Source organism: Xenopus tropicalis, chromosome 1 (genome assembly GCF_000004195.4).
Source record: "Xenopus tropicalis strain Nigerian chromosome 1, UCB_Xtro_10.0, whole genome shotgun sequence".
Taxonomy (NCBI): Eukaryota; Metazoa; Chordata; class Amphibia; order Anura; family Pipidae; genus Xenopus; species Xenopus tropicalis.
The window spans coordinates 148,019,034-148,044,525 of NC_030677.2; the positions used below are offsets into that span (position 1 = coordinate 148,019,034).

At 38.8% G+C, this 25,492-nt stretch overlaps 2 protein-coding genes across 3 annotated transcripts in view; both read left to right on the top strand.

Annotated features, from left to right (window-relative positions):
- The window catches only part of grk3 (G protein-coupled receptor kinase 3), a 127,018-nt gene extending 118,471 nt beyond the window's left edge, over positions 1-8,547 (top strand). The window contains exon 21 of the mRNA XM_002932071.5: positions 104-8,547. Coding sequence (XP_002932117.2) covers positions 104-265 — 162 coding nt within the window. The 3' untranslated portion in view covers positions 266-8,547. The remainder of the gene's footprint in view (positions 1-103) is intronic.
- Positions 8,548-20,000: 11,453 nt separating this feature from the next.
- Positions 20,001-25,492, top strand: part of myo18b (myosin 18b) — a 281,470-nt gene continuing 275,978 nt past the window's right edge. For both annotated transcript variants that reach the window (XM_018090002.2, XM_018090005.2), the window contains exon 1: positions 20,001-20,120. The gene's annotated coding sequence lies outside the window, so the exon portion shown is untranslated. The remainder of the gene's footprint in view (positions 20,121-25,492) is intronic.

The following is a 25,492-nucleotide window of genomic DNA, read 5'->3' on the forward strand; positions in this document are numbered from 1 at the left end:
TTTAGCATACAATGTTATTTGAGGACATGTTTAAAGTAGTTCTGCTTTGAGCTACAATCATATTACTTGTAAATGTAAGGCACCAATTATTTGTCTTCCTCAGAGTGATCCAGAATTTGTACAGTGGAAGAAGGAGCTCACCGAAGCATTCACAGAAGCACAGAGGCTTTTACGTCGGGCCCCAAAGTTTTTGAACAATCCCCGATCAGCAGTTGTAGAGATTGCCAAACCACCGCTCAGTCACAGAAATAGTAATGGCCTTTAGGTAGCAAGACAGGACTAAGCTTTCGTAGGATAAATACAGTATACACCACGTCTAAGGTCCTCAGCATCATTATTAGTTACTTGTATGGCTCTTAACAGAGAGGTGTACATAGGAGAAGCTTTGTAAGCCTGTATTACATATTGTTAACTGAAGATGGGACTTACCACCTGATAATTAGAAGATATTGTAAAGGCTGAGGCAGTGAAGAGATGAATTTTCACTATCCGGAGACTTGAAAGTTGCCAAATTTAGTGATTGCCCATCATCCTCTTGCATCAGTTTCTTCTGAAGATGCCCTGAATGGCTAGCAAGAGTTGGTCCTCTTTTTTGTTTGTTTTTTTTGGCATATGCATGCGCTGGTATATGCCAACCAAGGATCTGAGTTGTTTTTGCAGTATCTGATTTTTTCCTTGACTGCCACATATAAAATTCCACATTTCCCTGGATGCTTTATTAAGGCAGTGCTGTAAGAATGTTCTTCAGATGATAGCTTTTCTGCGTGTTGCCATATTCCCCACATTTTCTTTGTCCTCCCAACTTGCACTGTTGACTTTTTTTTTTTGTTTAACTGGCAGTGTGATGATCCTTTTATGCACTTCAAAGTACTGATTTTATCTGTCCTGTGGTTACAATATGTACAGTAGATAATCCATGGAAACTACAAAGCAAGGATATTCACCCTGTTATATGTACTCAGAAATATAGTAGCTACCACTGTCTTGCTATTTATGAGGATAGAAATACAATTGTAGAATAATTATTGGTGAACCAGACTGCATGGTAGCTTCGTTTAGTGGTCTATTTTCCAGTCAGCAAAATTAGCACAATTATTTAAGATAAAAAGCTCATTCTTCAGACGTTTACAGCAACTAAAAAAAAAAGACAGCTTTTTTTTCCAGGTCAATTGCACTTATTTTTAATTTGTTTTTTTAATCTGCTTTGTATTCAAGTGAAGAACGGGTGAGAACGATATATAATGCCGGTACGCACAGTGCTGTAACCCTGTGTTTGTCCTTCAGTTGTGTAGGTTCCTTTTCAGATTTCACAAGTTCTCATGCTCTCTGTTCAGTGTTGGGAACTCACATCCTGTCCTCCTCTGCTCAGAGTCGAAAAGTTCACAGGAATATGGACGTGTACAGCAAGAATGCGCATCCAGATGGATTTACCATGGCATAATAAGACAATCAGTCTGCTTTGGGCAGCTTCCACCTATGTACAACACATTTGAGCTGGAAGACCTGCCCACTGGAAATTGCATTGTGAGCTCATAACCGTGTTTCATCTTTTTGCTCTGGCTGCTCTTCACATTCAGAAGTTACCCATTTATTTTTATTTTTACAATGAAGTGCAAAGTGCCAATGGACTTGAGAATATATTCCTATATTTAACCGAATGTTATGAGTGTACCTGTAAATATTATTTAAGAATTAGCTACTCAGAGGAGAGTGAATGCAACATGACAACCACAGCTCTGTTTCAAATAGCATGAGACCTGTTAAATGTCTTCTACTAAACGTTTTTTTTTTCTCTTTAGTTTGGCTACTGGAGTGGTACTCGGCCTTTTTGCTTTTATTTTAAGCCACTTTTAGCTGTACTGTTTTAAAATCTACAGTAAAATGTTCACATTTTAAGCTGTGTGGTTGTTTAAAGGAAACGTTACATGGGATACAGAGGGTTGTAGGTTGAGTATCACTGAACTACTGTGAATTCATATCCATATTTGTATTAAATTTATAGGCAGTGTCTGGCATGAACATACAAGCAAATTTTAGATGTCACTTTGTAGAGTCAACTTGTTCCCCCTGTACTTCCTTGTCCATGTCGCCATGCCTTTTAACCTTTTAAAAGATGGAACATTATCGAGTATTCAACATTTATGACAAAACTGTAAAACAAATGGTTACAAGATAAAATCTTTTCAGAGACCATTATTTGCCATATTTTACACATGTAAATTGAATGCGTCATTAGCTTTACAATCTGCTAGGACATTTCAGAATAACTGCTTTTGGTTTTCAGCAGATATTTAGGCCTGTCCAATGCACTTTACTCTCAGATTCACTTTGGAGTGTTATCCATATGTTACAGTTTATCATTTCATCTCCATTTTTTTGTTTTTTTACTTAACGGTGCTTATGGATGGTTACTAGCAGGAGTATCCTCTAGACTTAGGGGCAGGATTTTAATGACTGTTACTTACCCAGAGTTGGACTGGAGTACTCTGGGTCTACCACCCAACCACCACCACTCTCGTGTCAACCCTTGCTCCACTTCGCTACTTACTCTGCTGTCAATTAGACCACGCCTTGAGGGAAAAAAATTAAAATGGCACAGTGTAAAGCATGGCCATCTATCATTTTATATAAATCTGAAGTTGTGTACTGGTGGCTGGCTCGTGGGCAGGTGGAAAGGCCTGGCAGAGTTGGGGCCACTGGGATTTTTTTCCTCATCCTGGTGGGCCAGTCCCACCCTGTACTTGGCATTTACTTACAGTACACAAACGTCACAGCAATAAGATACAATTATTAGTCACTAAAATAGCAATGATAACCTTATGTTGCCTAGTTGCTTATTGTAAACTCATGAGTTCCAAATAAGTCAGAGTAGAAAAATAAAAAGTCATGAGGAGTTACTTATAGGGATTAGCTATTGTACTCCATGTACAAATATATACTGTTCATTGCAACAGATCTGTGTCATAAAAAAATATACTAAATGTGCAGTTTTTTAATTCAGATATATGCAAAGTAATTCATTTCTGAATATACCCCGGAATACCTAATAATGTCATTCACATAAAAACAAATCGGCATGCTTTTTTTAAAAAAAAAAAAAAAAAATGGCTTAGTTGCAACATAGCAAAACACAAATATAATTAGGCTAGGGCCAGACGGAAACATTTTTGTGGCATATTTTTAATTTAGAAACAATCTCTAAATGTGATCTATGAGTCTCTCATTTTATCTGAAGCAAGTCTGCTTTCAGAGTAGTTAGTGTCAGCCAAGGCTTATTTGAAAGATTGGAGTGTAGAGCTTCCAGTTTCCTTTGCCATCCGTGAGTCAGCTGCAGGTGCAGTGCTGTATTATAGAGTTGCCTTTGGTTGTAAACGCAGCTGGTGCAGCAGGCCTTGGCCTGTTAAAATAAAATATGAAAATATGTAGATGTGTATAATATAGGGTGCAAAGGATGCACTTACAAGACAAGCATGTAAAATGAACCTTTATTTCTACATATTTTGACCCACTTTAGAGGGTTTTATTAGGAAAGCAACAGACCTGTAAGGTATGTAAGCATTAAGGAGTAAATGTTCAGTCCTGTGAGTGCATCTTTTCATCTTGTGTGCACTCTATTTATGTTATTGTGGGATAGCAGGTAGGCTGGGTTTGAAAGGGAACTGGATAAGATTAATTCAATTCTGTAAATTTAGAAGTGGTAACCAGCCAATGCAAATATCAGTGTATTAAAAACAAACTTTAAAACATAGGCACAAGGAAAATAGTAATTGTGGCATAATCAAAAGTGTAGACACCCCGATAAGTCAGTATTTAGTAACACCCCTTTGGCACAGATCATGGCATGTAAATGCCTTTCTTTCAATTCTTGCAGGGATTTTTGCCCACTCTTCTTTGCATACTTTAGACGTTAACTTTTGTGATGAGGGTGTATGTAAGGCTTTCTCCTAATGGCAGATCATGTTTGTGCAAGCACCACGCACACTGTGGAACAGTGCAACACCACTGTTCTCTCTGAATGTTTTCTTGGTCTTCCAGATCTTGTCTTGACTTCCACTTAGTTCCCTAAACTACTATTTTTGATGATATTACAGACAGTGGGTATTACAATCTGGGAGCACTTTGCATTTTTTTCCATAGTTTTTCCCTGCTTTGTAGGTTTACTTTTTAGATCCTAACTCTGTTGCTTAAGGGAGCTCAGGGTTGCTGAGCTGGAGGTATCAACAGGTGATAACTCCTAATAGCTATTAAGGCCTAATGAAGTTAATTAAGATAAGGTACCTTGCAAAGTGTTTGTGCTGTTTTCTTTGTTTTGTATGTTTTAAAGTTTGTGAAATAACATGTGACTGACACTGACGGTTGTACTACTTTTTACTTACAAAAATTAATTAAATATGAATTTGGCAAGGGGTGGCCAAACCTTTGCAAATGTGTGTGTATATATAAAATATATATGATAGACAAAGACATGTATATGAATAGATAAAGACAAGAAATCCTCTACACTCACTCATTATCAATATATATAGGACATTAAGACATTCTGTGCATTCAGCTACTAAAAATTCCCCTCTACTTAATAAATAAAAAACCCAGCAAAACAGGGATTGTTTGTCTATATGTTATATATATATATATATATATATTGTGTATATATATATATATATATATATATATATATATATAATATATATATATATATATATATATTGGTTGAGTGCAGGGACCACCTGTCTTTGTATGAATTTTGTGGTCATGGCCTCATTGCACCCCTGCTACAAAGCATCTGAAAAACCCTTTAATCAAAAAGAATGGGGATTGCTGGTCTGGAAGAAAATGCCTTTTTCCATATTTTCCCACAATTAATACAGATTTCATCATGTAAACTGCTTTATATGTGGCACCTTTTTTCAGATGCTTTGTCCCTGATAGGTGACTTAGTGATGTGTGCCATTGCTGTGTCATTTCACACAGCACTAGCTAATCACACCGCAGAGGAAAATTTACCAAAAAGGAATTCTAACCTGTTGCAGTCCAACACTTGTTTTTATAAAACTCCTAGTAGCCTCAGATTGCTGAGCCCATTGAATGCTGGAGCACCATAAATTGAACCTAAATTATTATTTTGTAACCATTTGCTTGCTTACCATTATCAGGTTTTTCTACAACTAAGGCATACAAGCATTTTATATTTCCATAGTGTTCTGTAGGTGAGAACCATGGCATTCAAAATGCCTAGGACCACCGACAGCCACTTCCCCCTTAAAGTGACTGAGAAAGCACAGATAGATGGGGATCGCCCAGGACTTCTGATTAACATGTTGCCAAATGATCCTTAGCTGCTGGCTCTTAGCTTAACCTATAGACAGTGGTTTTTCCATTCACATGAATGAACAAGGGCTGTTTGGTGATGTTTAGCTATGGACTAATATGGTTGTATAGTCTCCCAAGCAGAACTACAGTTGAAAATGCTAGTCTTGTTACCTCTTTCCTGTGGATGGCAGTGCAAAATGTTTTTGATGCACATCACATTAGTAGATTGTAAATGTTTAACTTGAGTTTATGTGTATATAAAGATTATATTTTTTTTAACATATATTTTTTGCAATTTTGTTTTCAGCCTTGAGACACCTTGATGACAGTCACTTTATAATCCAATACGTAATCTAGGAGATGCCCCATGCCAGAAAGCTATTTGTAGATGTTATCCACTGACAAATTCCCACTGCCTCTTGCAGTGACATCGGCTTGATAAATCAAATCCCACTTCTTTTTATGTGCTAAATATTAGCTGTCATTGTTTCACGCAGATTTTTAAATTGAACTTGAGACATTTTCATGCGTGAAAGACCATGATCATCAAATACAATTAGATATGGTTTCTCATGTACTGTATATACTACTGAACCCAATGTGTTTGCCTTTACACAGCCAAACACAGTCTGCCAAAAGCTTGCTCAAGATTAAGCTTTCTCCCATGACAAAATGCCCTAGGACAGTGGGGCACAATCCCATCAGATATTCTTGGGGCCTTGACTTAACTGCTGGTATGGTCATTTTCATTCTAAACTTCTTTTTAAATTCTAATTTATTGCAGATCTCTTAAGGCAAATCTGCTTTACTTTGGGGACCTTGCCAGTTCTTAATAGAGCCCTAAATGGAGCAGTACCTTGCAGATCTCTCAACTCGCAGTGGATTATAAGGCAAGGAACTGCCAAATGGTAGAAAATAAGGCCCAGACCCTAAAATAGATTCTCAATCATACAAATTGTTCCAAGGGGAACAACAAATGGTATATGTATTCTAAAAAAAAAAAGATGTAAACCTATTTTGTTCTTGTTCTGATAAGTTTACCCTGCAGTGGAAGGAGGTAAGAGTCCATATTTATAACTTGAAAGCAAAGATTTAGATAGCATATATACATCAAAATACTTTTCTTAACTCCTGACAATTTTTTAAATGACATGGATTTTTGTTGTCAAATTAAGTGGATTCATATTTTAAATGTTGGAAGGCAAAACCGATTTACATTGCAATGTAATAGATAGTTTTTTACTTCCCATCAGTGTTAAGTGCAGGCACTTTTTACACAAAATAATAGAGATGATGCCTTCCTAGTATATTGGCAATACCATAGCGAGTCCATTTTGTTCTCAGTATTCTCTAGATGTAAAAAATCTTTTAAACAATGTAATGAATATCTAAATGAAAACAGCATTTAATTCTGTTTTACGAATATGGTCTGCGGGGCAAGAAATATGCTGCTAATTATACACTTGTATCTAATTGCGTTTCTTTGCAAATGTATTAAAAAGGCCACAGCATGTAATTATCAGATAGATTTACTGTGAATGACCAGCTTTAACATATGTTACTCCACTTTACATTCAGGATTGTTTGGCATTTGGTTATCCAGTATATCTGCTTGCACAGCCCTTATTGAAACATATCATTGGTAAGATATTCATCTGTGCGCAGGCAATGGAGATAGTAAAATGTAAACACAGTTCCAAAACCTACAAAAAAGGATCTGGAAATGAATCCTACAGTAGCCTGACTTTTATATGTGTTCTCTTTTCATCAAGGAATAACTGCAGTAGGATTATTTATGTACTGTAGGTAAAACCTGCTTTCTTAAAACACAGTTGTGTGGTGTAACTGGTGAATGTAGTGATGGGTTACATTCTATAAATGTGAAAATACAATCTGTTTTAATTACATAACCTATGTACAGTGCTCTCCTGCTTTTATAATGTTGTGTCCTGATAATTCATGCAAGCACGGGGATGCAGCTTCTTTATGAAGAGCTGCTCCTCCCTGTGTACTTTTTGCTGTAGAGCCTTGAGCTAATTAATGTGGCAGGGGGGAAATGCTCAACTATAGATATGTCCCTTTCAAATGTAAGAATTCCATGATGTGGTTGGGAAGGTCTTGGTCCATTTATAGTGCTGCACACTGAGTTACCTACTCATAAATAATGTAACCTGTCTATACCAGTATCAGTTGTAGTTTTTGTGAATACCTATTGGAAACCTATGATTTAAAAAGAAAAAAAGACATTTACAGGCCTGTATCCTATTTGTAGAAAGCATACCAAATGAATGAATTGCAGTCCATTTTATGTTAGCGTATGTAGGAAACATATATTGAGGCAGAATATGCTAAAGAATGTGTCCATGCCAGAAATGCAGACTGCTTATATTGTCATGGTGCTGCTTAACTTGCCAATCAGTACAGAACTACCCTTCCTCAATCCTTGCAGTGCTGCATGGGCTTGCAGGCTTATTTTACCTATAGCAGTTATTTCTTTTCTTCCTTTCAAGGGGAGTGTTTGGCAGGCCCTATTACCCTTTTAAATGGGTGGGGTGGTTAAAGAAGCAAGACATGGTTATTGCCTACTGTATTTGTTATCTTTTAACTTAGTGTTGGAAGAGTTGATTATCCCAGTGTGTGTATTTATATGTGTGTGTGGATATATAATTATATTTATATATAATATATACACACTCACATTCTTCTATAGAACAATGTAGACTTGTTCTGTTGCATGCTAAAGGAAGGAGGGGCCATGCATTGTATCATTGCTTCCCGAATTCCAATTAGCTGGAAGCTTCTGTGCCCTTACATAGCCCCAATTTATTTAACTTGTGCTCATTGAAACCATCCCTGTGTTTGTGGTATCTCTATTGCATAACAATGTACATATGACATCCACTGTCACGTAGAAACGATTCCGTCATATAAGAGAAAAAAAAATACATTGTGCATATTCATTTCTTTTGTTTCAAACAAATCATTATGGACTCGGCTGTACTTTGGTAAATGAAGGTAGTTCTGTAGGCATAGAACAAGAGTTATATTTTAACAAGAGTTCATTTTATATTATTTATTAAATCCATGCGTTTCTTTGATGTTGCTGACATTCCATATAATTGTTTTCTTTATCTGTATAGTTGGTTATTTAAGGTGTGCTGGCATTTTCATTTTACGTAGAACTATCAGCTTTATTCTGTTTTTCATAAATAAATGCCAATTGAACCCAGAAAGTTATATTCAGTTGACTGTGTGTGTTGTTTCATGAACGCTGCACATTTTATGTTGTACCTAGTCACTGGCTGGACTCTTGCAACAGTCTGATATATTGGTCTCAGCCCGGAGCATCAGAAATCTTTATATAATCATTCTTATTACTACTGAAATTCTGAGTGTTACATTTCCATGAAAAAACCATTGAGTGCTTATTTCACAGACATGATCATTTCCTAGTTACTTACCATAGAACAGTTACTTATCATGAAAAGTCTTGTACCAGAAATGGGCGAGTAATTCAGATAAACATTCATATGGTATTTCATCTTCACAATGTTTCAGTAGGGGCAAATCACCAAATACAAACACAAATTACAGAGAATTTAAAGCACTGATATATGTTTTTATTTAAGCAGAAATTCTAGAGACTTGGTTGTCTTTATACAAATGCTTATTCCTTTAAAGGGCAGTCCACCTTTAAATAAACTTTTCGTATGCTATAGAATGCTCAATTCTTAGCAACTTTTCAATTGGTCTTCATTTTATTTTTTTTATAGTTTTTAAACTATTTGCTGCCTTCACTGTACAAAAAGCAAAAAAACTATTGCTCTTTGAAGCTTCAATTTTATTATTGTTTGTGGGCGAGACACGGTAGTCAATGGATTAACAGCATTTATGGAGCTCCTGCACAGCTCTTATTGCTCTTCTGGTCATGTGCTTTTTTCCTTTCATCTTATCATCTTTTCATGCATACCTCAGGTACATAATTGCTCAGGCATGATGGCCCCCTGGTGTGCAAGAGGTCACCTTCTCCCCCCCCCACACCGAGACATACTTCTCTTGCTGGACAACTATTGGAATAATACTTGTTCCGCTACTGTTGTATAATTTTTACTCTATGTGTTCTATGTGTACTCTTGTGATGGTATGCTCCATTTGGAAGCATTCTGTCTATTCTTACATATGTATTGCTGGTCCATGGATTTAGTCTTGCTAACCTGCAGTCAACCACGACCTGCCAGACATCACAGTTAAATGAGGCAAGAAGCACCCCATGATGCATTTTATGGCAAAAAAAAAAAACCTGTGAACATGCGGCAGACATACCCAGAGGAGAGCCAAGATAGCACCTCACAACACAGCATGAGGGAGAGCTCTCTGGGCCCTTCCTCTCCTGTTAAAAATCAGGTGCCAGACAAAGTGATACTGGCACTAAAAAAAACTATTCTTCAAAATATTAATGTTCATTAAAAGTTGCCTATAGGTCATGTTGATATTTTGTTTACTGAAAAGCTGCATTTGTATGTAATTGTTACTTTAAGTTCCCAAACCTGACTGTTTTGCCAACCTGACTGTCCCTTCTCAACCGGTCAGTTATAGCTTCTAATGCTAAGGGACTCCCTGCTGCACAAATATGGCTGCCCCCCTCATAGAGAAACACGGGTCACCAGGTAATATAAAAGCATTGGGCAAATGGCAAAATGATAAATATCATGCAAACACATTGTTATGATAGATGTGAAAAAGGTTTAATTTCTGGTGTCAGTATCTCTTTAAACCATGATGACATGCAAGCTGATTCAGGCTTATTTAGTGGGCACAATAAAATATCTTAACATTGAACTCTGCACAATTGAGGAGAACACTGACCATGTGGAAAAAAGATGGCCAAGCTCATTAAATCACAAAAACCTTGTGACCTCAACCACTTGCTAGAAGAACAGAAGAAGAAGAGCTTCTGCAACTCAAACTGTTTTGCCTACTTGTGCGCTTCTTCTTGATGGATCAACGCGTGATTTTGGATGGGAGCCGAGAGCTGATCTGAGCACCAAGCATGGTTAGAGAGTAGGTGAGACTGAGGTTTACCCAGGCTGGTTGTGCTAGTGTTTGGAGCCAAGAGACAAAGCAGCTGTTGATCCTCCACCTCCTTGCATAGTATGTATGGATTGTTTGATATTTAGATTACATCTGAACTCATCCTGAATAGGTGTTTTTGGGTTGCTAGTTATTGGCACAAACAATAAATACCAGGGGTCCCTCACGTAAAACAGTGCAGCAGCGGACAGTAAACCTGGGAGTTCCTGTATAAGGCAACATGTCTTTGGGGGGGTCTTACTATTAAAAGTAGCAGCAAAAACAAGTGTGTAAAGAAGCAGTCTGAATGTGATATCAAGGGATGTAGCAGCAGGCAATATGACTGAAGGTTTTGTTTGAATGAAATAGCAATCAGTTTATGTGGGAGTGCCACAATAATATGGGACTGAGTTTGCGGTTTCGTTGCCTGTATAAAATTGCTGGCAAAGAAACTGTTCATGTGACATTAGATTTAGCCTGCCCAAACAAAAATAATTGCCCTCCGCCTATGCCTTTTCAGGGAAGTGCTCCCTGAGATGGACAGAGCAGCCCTTAGTAATCAACCATGTCCACAGGTTTCCGGAATCAAAGACTTCACCCAGAGCAGCCCCTTGTAATGTCGTCTCTGGCATCCACTTTTATCAGACAAAGGAGTAGTTCTTAAGAGACAACAGATCAACAACATGTTAACAGACCTTTACAAGGATGTGAAGGTCCTTATGCCTCTGCATTCATTCTGCAGAGAGAGAAGAGTTCCACCCCACCATCCTCATGTTTTGCAAACATAATATCTTGTACTGATGCGGGTTCCCCACCAAATGAATCATCTTAAAGGATAACAAGGCAGATGTTGCACAAACACCTGCTGCAGCCGCAGCACTACTAGATAGATGGAACCTCACAGCTCGAGAGGCACTGTGGACAGGATCTCTGCACTCCTCACTAAAAGTGACACAAGAATGGAACACTATTCCCTTACTGGCCTCGCCACACACTGCCTAGGTCCATCAGCCCACAAAGGAACTCTCCAGCTAATATTGCCAAGAAAAGAAAGTTTCTCTACTCCTCTTTCTATAAAGAGCACCTCAGAACCTTACACAGGAAATGGTAACCATATCCGTCAGATCACCTACTGCTCTGAAAACTAATAAAGAGAGTACCCACATTTATGGTTCACCAGTGCCTTGATTTACTGTTCAATTTCATATGTTGTTACTGTATTACAAATGCTTGGTTTCTATGGATTCTTACTTTTGTTATTGCTTTTCTGGTCATGTTCTTGTGGGTTTTTTCCCCCCTCCTACCTTCATTTCATGCATAAGTTATCATATCAGGCATGATGCCCCCCTGGTGTGCACCTTCTCCCCACAACGAGACATGCTTCTCTTTTGCTGGACAACTATTGGAATAATACTCATTGCCCAGCTGTTTTATAATTATTACCCTTTACTAACACCTAACCCAGCACCATCGCCATACCTGTCTATGGGTTTGATGTTGTGTAATTTTTTTTTACCCTTTACTAACACCTAACCTGGCTCCCCCAATTAGGTTGCACCATGGATCACAAACCTATTTAGCACACAACCCCCATGAAGTTACTCTCCATTAACACACAGGATTTAAACTCCCCCTATAAAAGATACCAACTATGGAAGAAGATACATGTTCAAACAGCAGATTTGATATGAGTACATTTTATGCAGCAGGACCCATTCCTGCTGTATAACAGCTCCTACACCATAACACAAAGAGCCTCCACTAGTTCCAAGATAGTTGGAGTAGCACATGGCAAAATATGACCTAAATGTGTTGTTGTAATGGAGAGGCGTGACCTACAAGGTAGAGCCCTTTTCTTGATTTGCAAACTTAAATATGTATTATATTATTTTGTAAATATTTATGCACCAAAAACAACCAGATTCCCTTTCTCAACAAGGTCTTCCTCAAAGTACAACAGTTAAAACAAGTAGTAGCTGGAGACTTTAACTTTCCTCTAGACCCGACTTGATACAACCCAACAGGCATACACTACTCAGAAAAAAACAGATTCTACTATAAAAGGAAATTGGCTAATGGTACCAAATTTCAGAGGGGTTCCATGATGTCTGGAAAAACCTTTATCCCACTGCCAGAGAATATACCTATTACACACCCAAATTTAGAGAATACTCCAGGATCACTAAGTTCCAAGCAGACACCACTCTGTTACAGCAAATACAAGCTATCAGAGTAGGACTGTCCTGTGGTCTGACCACACACAAATAGTCATGACAATAGACACTTGCATCATGGCATCAAGTTCAATTAGGGAAAGCCATAAAGACCTAATTAAAGATAGATACTTCAGATGTAAGTCCCTCTACGAGATGGTATGCCCACAAATCCACTGTTCATAGGTTGCTAATCCAAAAGAATCAGAGATCTCAACAACAGAGAGAACTATGAATCGACTCACTTCTATAACAGCCCTAAATGAACACAACATCTCCAAACAAGGGCAGCCCAGGTACGAGCAATTAGGGAGGAGCTCAAAATATTGGACTGGGCTAGAGCTCACCTTATGCCTCAGACTTCCTGGCCAAACAGGTTAAACAGTGCACCTCCATAGCCAAGATTAAACACAACTATTTGTAACGCTGCAGTCATTGTCAAAGCCTTTGGCAGGTACTGCTGATCATTGTATAATCCAGGGTTCCCCAATTTTATAACCATGAGCCCCATTCAAATAAAAAAGTGTTGGGGAGCAACACAAGCATGAAAATGGTTTGTGGTGGTGCCAATAAGAGCAATAATTGGCTATTTAATAGCCCCTTTGTGGACCGTCACCCTATAAAAGGCTCTGTTTGGCATTATACTGGGTTTTTATGCAAAACTTGCCTGCAAGCCAGGAATTGAAAAATAAGCACCTGTTTTGAGGCCAATGGGAGCAACATCCAAGGGTTTGGTGAGCAACATGTTGGTTGCTGATATAATCAATAAGAAGGTGCACCATTCATAAACAGCCCTATTTTAACTGCAAGGGTTAATGACTCAGACATGACCTCCTAGAAATTCACCCTAACAAACAGCACAAGGCAGGGCTCATTAATTTTTGATCTCATGATGGAACTACAGGTCCAGAGGATAATGTATACATCCCCTGTACAGGGACTTAACCATGCAGGTAGAAAAACGCAAAATATTGCTCTACGCCAATGGCGTGATTATACTCATGACTAACCCACAAACCTTGATCCCACGCATCCTCCAAAAACGACATAATTTTGGGGCACTCTCCTTTTACAACACTGATACATATAACAATAACAAAATGTTCATATTACCTTAGATACTTTATCTACTGAGGGCAATTCCACTTCACCTACCTTACACCTTTATGACCTCCATGCAACACCTTTGATTTCAACTGGTAACACAAATGTAAACTGATTGCCAATGACACAGTATATAGACCTAGTGATAGTGGGGACTCCGGGTACACAATATACGAAAATATGTCATAGCCATCATCCTTGAAGCAATTATGTATTTTACGATTCTGGGTTTAACCTAACAATGGGTGCAAATTGAAATGAGCAGTTCCCTGCCACAATACCTTAGGGGTCTCCTATGGACTAACCTATATGGCTTCAAACAGTCTAAGATTTACAAGAGATAGAAGCTGACATGCCCTTTGAATATCCCTGGGGGTAACAAATGTAAACAGTTTGGTAGAAACATTGACTGACCTCCTGGGCAACATTCCCCTTACCTACTCCCTCGTTCTTAAAATTGAGCTCCAGCTGCACAGGTGACTTACCTTGTGCAGGAATGATAGGCGCACTCAACAAGCTGTTAAACAGGGACTCCCCCACCTCAATGAGAAACCTATATTTAAATGGGAGACAGACCTCCACATTTATTTAGATGTGGAAGAGTGGGAAACAGTATTAAGATGGGTATAAGATGCACCAACCACTTGGAGCATTACTCTAAAACTTTACTGAGATGGTACCTCACTCCTCAGCAGCTGGCCCACATGTACCCTATAGCCTCACCACTCTGTTGGCGACAATATGGAGCCACGGGCACTTTGGTACATATTTTTTGGAAATGCCCAGGTATCCAAAGCCTCGGGCAAAACTTGCCCCAGTTTATGGAAAATAAATTGGAAATTTCCCTGGCATTTTCTTCAGTGTTAACTTTACGCCCTTTACTACCAGTGGACTTGGAGAAGGCCAAAGCCTTCCATGCTCACCATCTTTTCTTTGAAGCCACAACCTCTACAGCACATCTGTGGAAATCCACTACTACCCCTGCCATCTACCAGGTCCTTAAGGAAATGTAAAGGAATCTACGCAGATCCTGGAAAAACTATGGATGGGCTGGAGCAGAGCACAATTCCAGGATCTTTGCCAGCAACTGTCCCAATATTCTTAGGTCCCACATGGACTATTTAACTCCCCATATAAACCAGAGAAGGTGCCAGTTTTTCCCCCTCCCCAAGATCTCCAACCCTACCTAACACGCCCTGTCGTCACCATCACGTCCTGGGAATTGAGATGTGTTATGTTGAGATATATGTGAATTTCAATCAATGTTAACAATTCCTTGTACTGGAAAATTCAATAAATATCTACTTCAACAATATTATTATTAATTATTATTATCTTTTTATTGAGGCCTCTCCAGTATAATTGAGTTTCTCATTCACACCACTGCTTGGTTGCTAGGATCTCAGCAACTAGATAGCTGCTAACATTCCAGTCTGGAGAACTGTTGAAAAGGCTCTAAAAACATCTAGGCAAGACTTAAAAACTGAAATCCCATGTTAGTAGTGGTCACTGAATGATGTAATAAGCAATAATACTAAATAATCAATATGCTCTACATGTTTCATTTTCCTGATCTCAGACCAGTTGACTGCTTATGGGAGAATATGTAAACCATTCAGGTGATGAATTTCCTACAAGAATATTTCACACAGCTATAGAATCAACTTTGACGCTGTCTTCCCTTATGGAACAAAGCATATTTTGTATTATTTCCATGTTAGAAGAAGTATCAAAGAAGGACTGTGCCTTTGCCTCTCCGTGGCCTGTGGGTAGACTGTAGCAAATAGGTTGTTTGATTTCTGGGCACTAAAGACTTTTTTATAGACCAAACATACAAAAGATAAATGGTGGAGGTCATATTCACCCTTTTATTATTCATCTTGAATCATGAATGATACAAGAATACACTTAGGGACTGATTTACTAATCCACAAATCCGAATGGGAAAAATTCGGATTGGAAAACAAACATTTTGTGACTTTTTCGTATTTTTTGTGACTTTTTCGTAGCCTTTACGACTTGCGCGAATTGTCGCGACTTTTTCATAGCCATTACAAATTTGGTGAATTGCCGCGACTTTTTCATAGCCATTATAACTTTCGTGAATTGTTGCGACTTTTTCATTGCCGTTACAAATTTCGTGAATTGTCGCAACTTTTTCATAGCCAGTACGACTTTCGCGAATTGTCACGACTTTTGTATTGAGCGCTCGAAAAAGTCGCAAAATACCGATCATTACGAAAAAAACGCATTCGGACGCTTTTCGGACGTTCGTGGATTAGTACAGGTGCCCCTTAGTATCTAGTATTTTTTATTTTTGACCTTTTCTGTGCTTGTGAAGAAATGGCCCATTATAGTGGACCATTTTATATTTATAGAAAAAAATAAATTATGTGTATAGGTGTTGTTTGCTATTCAGGTATGGGATCCATTATCTAGAAAATCATTATTCAGAAAGCTCCGAATTGCATTGAAGGCCATTTCCCCTAGACTCTATTTAATCAAATCAGAAATAATAATTTTTCTTTGTAGTAACAAAACAGAACCTTGTACTTGATCCCGTTGCTGCCATCCAGTAAGGCAAATAATAATGCCTAAGTCACAGTCAGTAAATAGCAGTGTGTTCTCCATTGTGAAGCTGTTACATTGCAGAAAGCTTTTAGGCAAATCCTTAATTGCACAAGATAATAAGAGCCGTTTTGCATTTGAAATATGATCTAACCAGATTACTAGTCTCCATGCCTCCCTCCCTGATTTGCTGGGCACTATTTTTGACTATGAATTTCAAAACTGAACCTTTCTAGTGATTAAACTGTTATTTCCAACATCCTTTGCCATTTACAATCAGATGGAAGCATGTACAGTAGTAAGGTTTGCTAATAAACAATGACAAGAGAGATGTGTAGATTCAGCTTATTTCTTTCTAATCTCCCCGATCTGCCATCCCACCGGCAAGAATGTAAATCGATAGTGGCATGGCATACGCGTCGCTTCGGTTTTCCCAACAACTTCCGGCGACCGAAGCGACGTGTATGCCATCCCACTGGTGATTTACATTCTTGCCGGTGGGATGGAAGATCGGGGAGATTAGTCGCCCACGGTAGTGAAGATTTATTGCGGGCGACTAATCTCCCTGTGTGCCGCTGCCCTAAAGCGTTCCATGACTCTGTAATTAACCTAGTCTGCATTATCTAGTATAAATAAATCTAAAGCAACTGGACTTGTTAAATAATCATTGAAGACCTTCAGTGATTACTTAACAAGTCCAGTTGCTTTAGATTTATTTATACTAGATATACCATGACCTGGATGAATGAAAATCTTCATAGTCACTAGTCTGCATTACTTCCCATTAGGGCAATGACAGATTAGTCGCCCGAGAGAAATTGCAGGTGACTAATCTCCTCCAAATGCTTTCCCAACAACAGTTATGTAAATCACTGGTGGTAAAACATATGTGTCACTTTGGCTTTCAAAAGGCAAAAATACATGGGCAACTGGGTTCAATGCAAATGAAATGGTTTTCCCACTAATCTCCTTGTCATCATAGCCCTTAATGTCACCAGTTGCCTACTTTTTATCTTGCCACCAAAATAATGTACCTATAAAGAAAACAAATTTTACGGTTTTCGTTTTCCAAACACCAACCTCTTTGTGACAGTTTATTCGGATCTGTCCTTAAACATTTTTAAGCATTCAGTTGCCTGATAAATCTTTTTTGATAGAAGAAGAGGAATGTAACACTGTGACTAGAACACTAGAGGGCACTGTAAATACTGACTTCATGCACAAGTAAAGGGATTCCGACAATGGAAACTGTCTTTTAAGAGAATTTTTTTTTATCTGTATTTGTTTTGTTTTTTTCTTACATTCTCTGACCTAACATTTTAAAATATGGTTTTCAAATTCACTGAAATTCAGGTTAATGATACTATTAATTAGTTTTGATATTTTATATTCAGTTCCTCTCTAGTGATGAGCGAATCTGTCCCATTTTGCTTAAAAATTCGCCATAAAATTTGCGAAACGGCGGAAAATTAGCGAAACGCCCGCGTTTATTTTTTTGTTGCCCGCATCTATTTTTGTAACCCGAGCTTTTTTTAAAGCGTGACAAAAAAAATCTGTGCAACGAATTTTCACAGAAGTTTTGCGAAACAATTCGCCAATGGCGAAATGCATAAATTCGCTGCAAATCTATGCCTGCTGAAAAAATTTTCTCATCACTATACCTCTCCTATTTATTTTTCAATGTGAATTTGAAATGATGGCCTGGTTTCTGGGATAAATGTAACCAAATAAGTTCAAATTCCAAACTAAGGGGATGACAGGGCAAAAGCTAAATATTTTAAAATCCGCAATAAAATAAAAAAAAAACACAACTGCACATTGACCTAGATGTGAATAACACTTTCTACATTGTATTAAGCTTCATTTTATGGAAGCTGTCCTATTAAAGTAGAACTAAAGTACAATATAGCATTAGACAAGACATAGGAGCACATTTACTCATCCACGAACACTCCGAGCGTTCATTCGATCGGTCCAATCGTATTTTCCGTAACTTTTTCGTACCTTGTGCAACTTTTTTGTGACTTTTTAGCTTAGCGCGAAAAAGTCGGATCTGTTTTGCCGCTGTTTACAATCGCTCGGTACGAAAATTTTGTGATTTTCAGATCGCCAATACGATTTTATCGTGACAATTGTGATCTTTCCGTAAGCATTGTCGTGATATTTGCGATCTTCAGAAATTTTCGTTTCTAATCCGAATTATTCCCATTCGGGATTCAAACTCGTGTTTTGATAAATCTGCCCCATAGTATAGTGCTGGGGGTCATTTAGCAACACTGGGAAAATGTGCACATGGGCAGTAACCCATAGCAACCAATCAGTGATTGGCTTCTTTCAGCCAGCTGCAACAATGTAACAATTTAGATTGGTAATTTGAGTTACTGCCCAGGCTGTAATTTTATTTATTCATTACACACTTCTTTTCTAATGGAAGAGTGCAGGAGGGCACCTGTGCAGACTTTGTTGTTAATGATGTTGCATATACACGCACACAACACCAGGGCACTTTTCTCCAGACTACTTGAAAAAAGAACATTTGTCATACAGCACCCTCACCAACCAGACTGATCACAGGCATGGGAGAAATGGTCTCTGGGGAAGAGGCATATACAGCACAAGGGCAGAAGGCAAGATGCTGTGATCTAGGAATTAAAGATTTAACAGATTTGAGTGATGATTAAATTTAAGTGATGTTATGACATTTTTACACAGAGAGCGCTGTTGTGCTCTTTGCACTAGCAAGTAGTGATGAGCGAAAATGTTGCGTGTCAAAAAAAATTGTTGCCCGCGGCTATTCTTTTGTCGCCCATGGCTATTCTTTTGTTGCCCGCGCAGCGAATTTTTCCGCAGCAAATTTTTTCATCTGTTTCGCGAAACAATCCGCCGATGGCGAAATGCAGAAACTCGCAGCAAATCCATGCCTGGCGAAACATTTCGCCCATCACTACTAGCAAGGCCTCCCCTTGACCTGCTCCAAAGCAAAAAAAAAAAAAAGTAAGTGATCCCCTAGTCAACCTCATGGCACTATGTGCTAAAACGCCCCTAGAGGGTGTCCTCTGATTGCAAGCCCCCTGAAATCTGGTTACACTACTAGGCTGGTCACTGTGTGGCTGATTTGTTAAATACTAAACCAGGGGCTCCTGCAGTCCCAGCAATTTTATTAAATTTTAGGATTTATCACAACCTTTGTGAAAATTTCACTTAACTCATTTATCAAAGCTGATACCTGTGTTGTCTCATAAGGACGAGTCTGCCTTTTTTGAGTGGTCGAACACATACATTTCATGCGCTAATAACCATCTCAGTCATGGCTGTCTGATGCATATTGCATACGGATCATTTTCTGCACTGGAACAAAAAAAAAAAAAATGAATAAAAAGAATAAATTGTTAGATCCAGACTGGTGAGAAAATGTTTTCATGTGTCATCTCCAAAATACATGGGCAACTGGGTTCAATCCAAATGAAATGGTAAGCACAGATACAATTTAAACACAAAATTAAATAAATATCTGGGGATTGTGCACAAACTGCAATTAAACTAAATAAAGGGGTTTTTCTGCATCTCTTGTGATGCACTGATTTCATCTCTTGTTCCCAGACCTGTCAAAATAACTTCCCCCTCTCTGGGCTAAGCTGGCAGGGATATTTATAGCAATGACTTGTGGCCACTCAGCTGTCCCTATCACACTAGAGATATTTGGAAGGGGGAGGGCGATAGCGAGGATTCACAGGGAGTCCTAACTTAGTCACTTTCCTGTTGCCTGCTCTGCTTTGTAGGACCCTCTAGCTGCTCTTATTCTCTCCTAAGGATTATAACCCCCCGCTCAAACAGGACACAAATTCAGACAAAAAGGTAAAGCAATTGGTCATGATCGTTCTTATGTATTGTGTGTATTGGGAATATGAACAATGAATGCTTTCTTATAGGTGTTAAATATAATTAAGCATTTAAAAAAAGTAACATGGGATTCCTTTTCCAGTCTGGGCCCTTAGCACACTGTGTTAGGTAGGGGTGGCTACTGAGGGAAATAACTTGCCTTCCCTGAAAAGCTTCTTATTGTTCATATACATTTTTCACAAAGGGACTTTATTATGTGCCTTATCTTATGGGTAATTAATAGAACTGCTTACTGTGGGCAGTAACTGAGAGACTGATTCTTTGCTTGTCACTACTTGGTTGGGCCCCAGAGGCGCCATATACAGAGAGAGACACAATGGTGCTTGGTGCATGGCTGAGGTGGTGGTTGTGTGCTGTTCTGAAGCCCCTACAGTGTTTATATCTGACCATGACCAACACTTTTTACAAGCAAATGGCTGGTTCTTTGTTTTCAATTATTTATGTAATTGGGTAGAGTTTGCTGCAGTTTGTTGTGTGTATTTACAAAAGTGCTCCTAAAGTGACCAGAATGAAGCCCAGATTCTCACAGAGATGCGGTTCTGTCATCTTGGAGAATCCATTTGGGTGGAATTAACAGGGGCAGGCTGCAGGTTACTGGGGTTTATTACTGACAGGAATGCTGTCAGTGCACTTCCTGTTTGCACACTGGAGCATGGCCTCCATTACACCTGCTAACTAGTTCATCAGTTTTATTCAATGTATATTGTACACGTCTTGTGGTGTTTCATTAACTTCTGCTAGTGAGCATGGATGAGAGCAAAAAACAAATAAAAATCTGCAACATTAAGCAATGTATAGTTCTAGTTCTCCAGCTGTTGTTTACCTCTAACAGCTCCCAGTATACCCAGATCCCTCAGCTGTCAGCAGGGTGTTGGGGGTAGGAACACAGCAATGAAGTTCAGCAGCTGGAGGGCCTCAGATTGGGCAGTTCTATTTGTCTAACAAAATTACACAGCTACTGTAAAATAATCTTAATGAGCTCCATTTCCTTGTTATACTGTGAGTTTATACATATGATTTTGGTCACTGACAAAAGCGCTCATACAAAGCAGGTCTAGCAAATGGCCTTCTGTTGTCTTGCTTTTATGATAAAACAGTTTAAGTTGATGGGGTGGTACATAAGGCATTAGCAAGCATATGCGATTATTCGGAGCCCCTGTGTCATTAATGAGAGTCAGATCTCGCTAGCAAACATATGAAACCTGTACCTTAGAGCACTTGCCCTGTCAGTGCAGATATTGACAGTAAACAGGGATACCGAGATATTTTTTTAACACGTCATTCCCAGGAGGTGATAAGCAGCAACCCAAATTACTAAATGGTTTCATCTGAAGGGAATCTGGTCCTGGAAATGGATCATAAAGGGCTCTTCTGCTGCCATAAAATGTGAAGTGCATCCAAAAGAAAAAAAATGAAAGTGGTATTTAATCTCCTTGTGTAATATAAGCCTACACATACAGGGAAGAATGGGGAAATACATTGATTTGACATAGAACTCTTTTTCCCCAATTGTACATTTATGTTTACACTGGATGGAAGCCATTATCCGGAACCAGAAAACTACAAATTATAGGAAGGCCATCTCCCATTTTAATCAAATAATTTTAATTTTTAAAAAAAAATGATTTACTATTTCCTGTAATAATAACAATGTACTTTCTATTTGGTCCTATCTAAGATATAATTAATCCTTATTGGTGGCTTAAAGTATAGAGATTATTGAAAGCACTGTATTAAAAAAAACCCACGTCCTGAACATTCTGCATAACAGGTCCCTTACCTGTAATGGGAAGCTTCCATTTTGCTTGTACAGGTATAGGACCCATTATCCAGAATGCTTGGAACCGAGGGTATTCCGCATAAGGGGTCTTTCCGTAATTTGGATCTCCATACCTTTAGTCTACTAAAAAATCAATAAAACATTAATTAAACCCAATAGGATTGTTTTGCCTCCAACAAGGATTATTTATATCTTAGTTGGGATCAAGTACAAGTACTGTTTTATTATTACAGAGAAAAAGGAAATTCGTTATAAAATTCTTATTTATTTGATTAAAATGGAGTCTATGGGAGATGGGCTTTCTGTAATTCGGAGCTTTCTGGATAACAGGTTACTGGATAAGGGATCCCATACCTGTATTATAAATCATTCTTTATTGACATTTCTAGGAGAGCAACGCTATTGCTTATGAATAGTTTGTGCCGTTCTTTTGGTAAAGCATGGATAATGTACATTACCTAGGCACGGTATAAATCAGCTTCCTATCCTTTATATTAATGCTAATAGGCTGAGAAATCAGGGTTGGTTTGGGCACTTGGTAATGTATTCCTTATTATATTTTAAATAGATCATAGTCACTTATGTCCAGGATATATTTAATTTTAATACACTGAAAACCTTAACCTGAATGCAGGCAGTGTAGTCATGTTCTGAAAAAAAATCAGAATGACTGTATAGTGACAGATTGGGCACCCACATTGACCTCTGGTCCCTGTAAAACTGACAAGGCACTAACACTTTTGATATATGAATCATTATGGTTAGGAAGCTTCTTTGTGCTTCAGGTGGCTGCTGTATCAAGAGGGCTCTTCAAGAGTTATTTTTAGTGAGTGGAGAATTAGAATGCTCAGCAGCTACACAAGCACATCTGATTAACCCCTTTGTTGCCAGGCCACCTCTATGAAACAAAAGAAGTTGAGGATATACTGCATTTATTTCTCTAATAGGATGAAATGTACAGGCTACTACAGTTATTAGATTTGGGGGGGGGGGAATTCACAAAAATTGTTGCTAACATTAACCATAAAAAATCATCTAACGCCAACTTCATGTCTTAACTCCAATTTCAATGCAACATGTATATTTTTTTAGATTAAAATGTTGAGTTACATTTGTGTATTTGACATTGTTTTTAAGTTTTACACAAATAATCTTGCTTACTTCAGATTTACTTAGTCCACACTAAAGTGTGTTTTTGCTAAATGAAGCTGCCCATGTTTCGTTAGAACCATAAGGCCATAAAGTCTGTCTGCATTTGTTAGTCTTGGGCCGTGAAAAAACTGACTCCCACTGCAGGCCAAAGGATTTGGCGAAAGTGGTGCAGTATTTACTGTGTATATACAGCTTAAAACTGTGACCTCACCAAAATGGGCTATAAACTGGCTGGACGTGCGCGTACGCTAACACTTACATGTCTTTTAATTGCATGTTATGTATTTGACAACCAGAAAATGTGTATGGGTGCAATGTGCCAAGAGTGCTGTAATTGATACCTATAAGGCTGATGCCACACATGGCGTAGGGCTGATTTTTTCGGCAAGCGGAAAAACACTGGCCGAAAATTCAGCCCTACGCCTGCTACTTGTGCCTGCACCCGAATGAATGGGATACGCTCGTGTGCAGGCACATGTAGCCGATATACGCATGAAAACGTGAGAGAATGCAAAGTCTCACGTTTTCATGCGTATATCGGCTACATGTGCCTGCACCCGAGCGTATCCCATTCATTCGGGTGCAGGCACAAGTAGCAGGCGTAGGGCTGAATTTTCGGCAAGCGTTTTTCCGCTTGCCGAAAATTTCAGCCCTACGTCTCGTGTGGCATCAGCCTAAGGTACAAGACTTAATTGTGTCTCTTCATGCTGTGTGCTGCACCTCATTCACATAAATTGGCACATTAGCATTAAGTGGAAGCAAATGTAGGTGTAAGTGCTTAGTACTTGGCTTGGTTGCTAAGGTCTAATAACAGGCCAGAATATTAATTCAACTCATATATAACAAACCTGCTCAAACTGCAGACTGTGTCCCATTATATAATAAACTGCAAAAGCAAATCCTGGCTTTAACCTGTGCTCCCATTTTGTGGATTTTGTGTATTGCACCATACTGGAACAATGAGCCAAGTCTGCTCTGAGGCTGTACCAATGGGAGTGCAGCTATAAGGTGATAAAATTGGACTCCTGGTCTATGTGATCATATATTTGCTACTAAATGGGTGCATGACAAGTATTACCAGTATCGGATCCGTTATCTGGAAAGCCAGTCTCCCATAGACTCCATTTTAATCAAATAATTCAGACTTTCTCTCTGTAATAATAAAACAGTACCTAGTACTTGATTCCAACTACGGTATAATTTATACTTATTGGATGCAAAACAAGCCTATTGGGTTTATTAATGTTTTACTGATTTTTTAGTAGTCTTAAAGGAGTACGAAAGGCAAAGTCACTGGGGAGTGCCAAAATGTTAGGCTAATTTTAAAAATCTTAAAGTTACGAGAGGTGGCTTTTTGCTGCCCCTGGTGATTGCCTGCTTCCTGCCTCCCGCGGCAATATCTCATGGCAGGAGTGGCCCTGAGCTTACAAGTGTAGCACAGTCGTGTAAAGCTGCTGCGCTGGGCTCTGCCACAAAAAAAAACTTTATAGGGGACCAATGCAAACCTACCCTACCCTCCATACACTGGCCTGCCTGCTTGTGCCCCCACTCCCCAGTTGATTGTGCCTGGTAGGTAACAAAGTGGCTGGGGAGGGGGGAGTTATAGTAGAAGCCTTCTCTATAGTTATGCCACTGCATGAGAGTTTTTACCTGCATTCCCCTGTGGTGGATCTGTATGTTCAACTAGGTAATGGGTGATATTGGGAATATGTTGGCGGTGGGTTGCTCCAATCATCTGGCCCTCAGGGCATACAATTACATCATAATTGGTGCTATGTGGGCCATCTGACTGTATTTACGAACAGATCCAGTCATTGATCCAACGGGAAAATCAAATCTGCCCGAAGGCCATCTCCATACACAGACTGATAAGCTTTCGATTCAGTTTGCCTGCAGCTTTTACCGCTCTATAGGGTTGAGTCACTAAAGGTCGATAAGCGTTATTGCATGCTTTTTTGCGGTAAAATTGACGCAGAAAAAAAGCGTGATTCGCTAAAGTATTATCGCATTCGTTAAACAGAGTGCAACTGAATGCGTCAATTTTAACGCATTGTGTTAATTCTCCCGTAGAAATAATACTAACGTATGATTCAGAAACACATAGATGCGCTAAATATCGCATTAGTCTATGCGAAAATTAACACCTACTTGGGGCAGGCGGTAATTATAGAAAAGTACAGTTCATGAGCTTTTGGCAACACAATATGGACTTTGCAGTGTGATTTATTCAAGTCTGTGTTGGCCCTAGAGTGATGCAGCCTCCAGTTTGCAGGAAAATGGTCATTTTCAGAACAGTAGTTTTCCGAAAGTAATGGCGTGTATGGCTAATATGGCTTGCGTTTTTTCGCAACGCGGTGACAATTTGTGTGCGCTGCGTTAATTATAGCACGCGTTG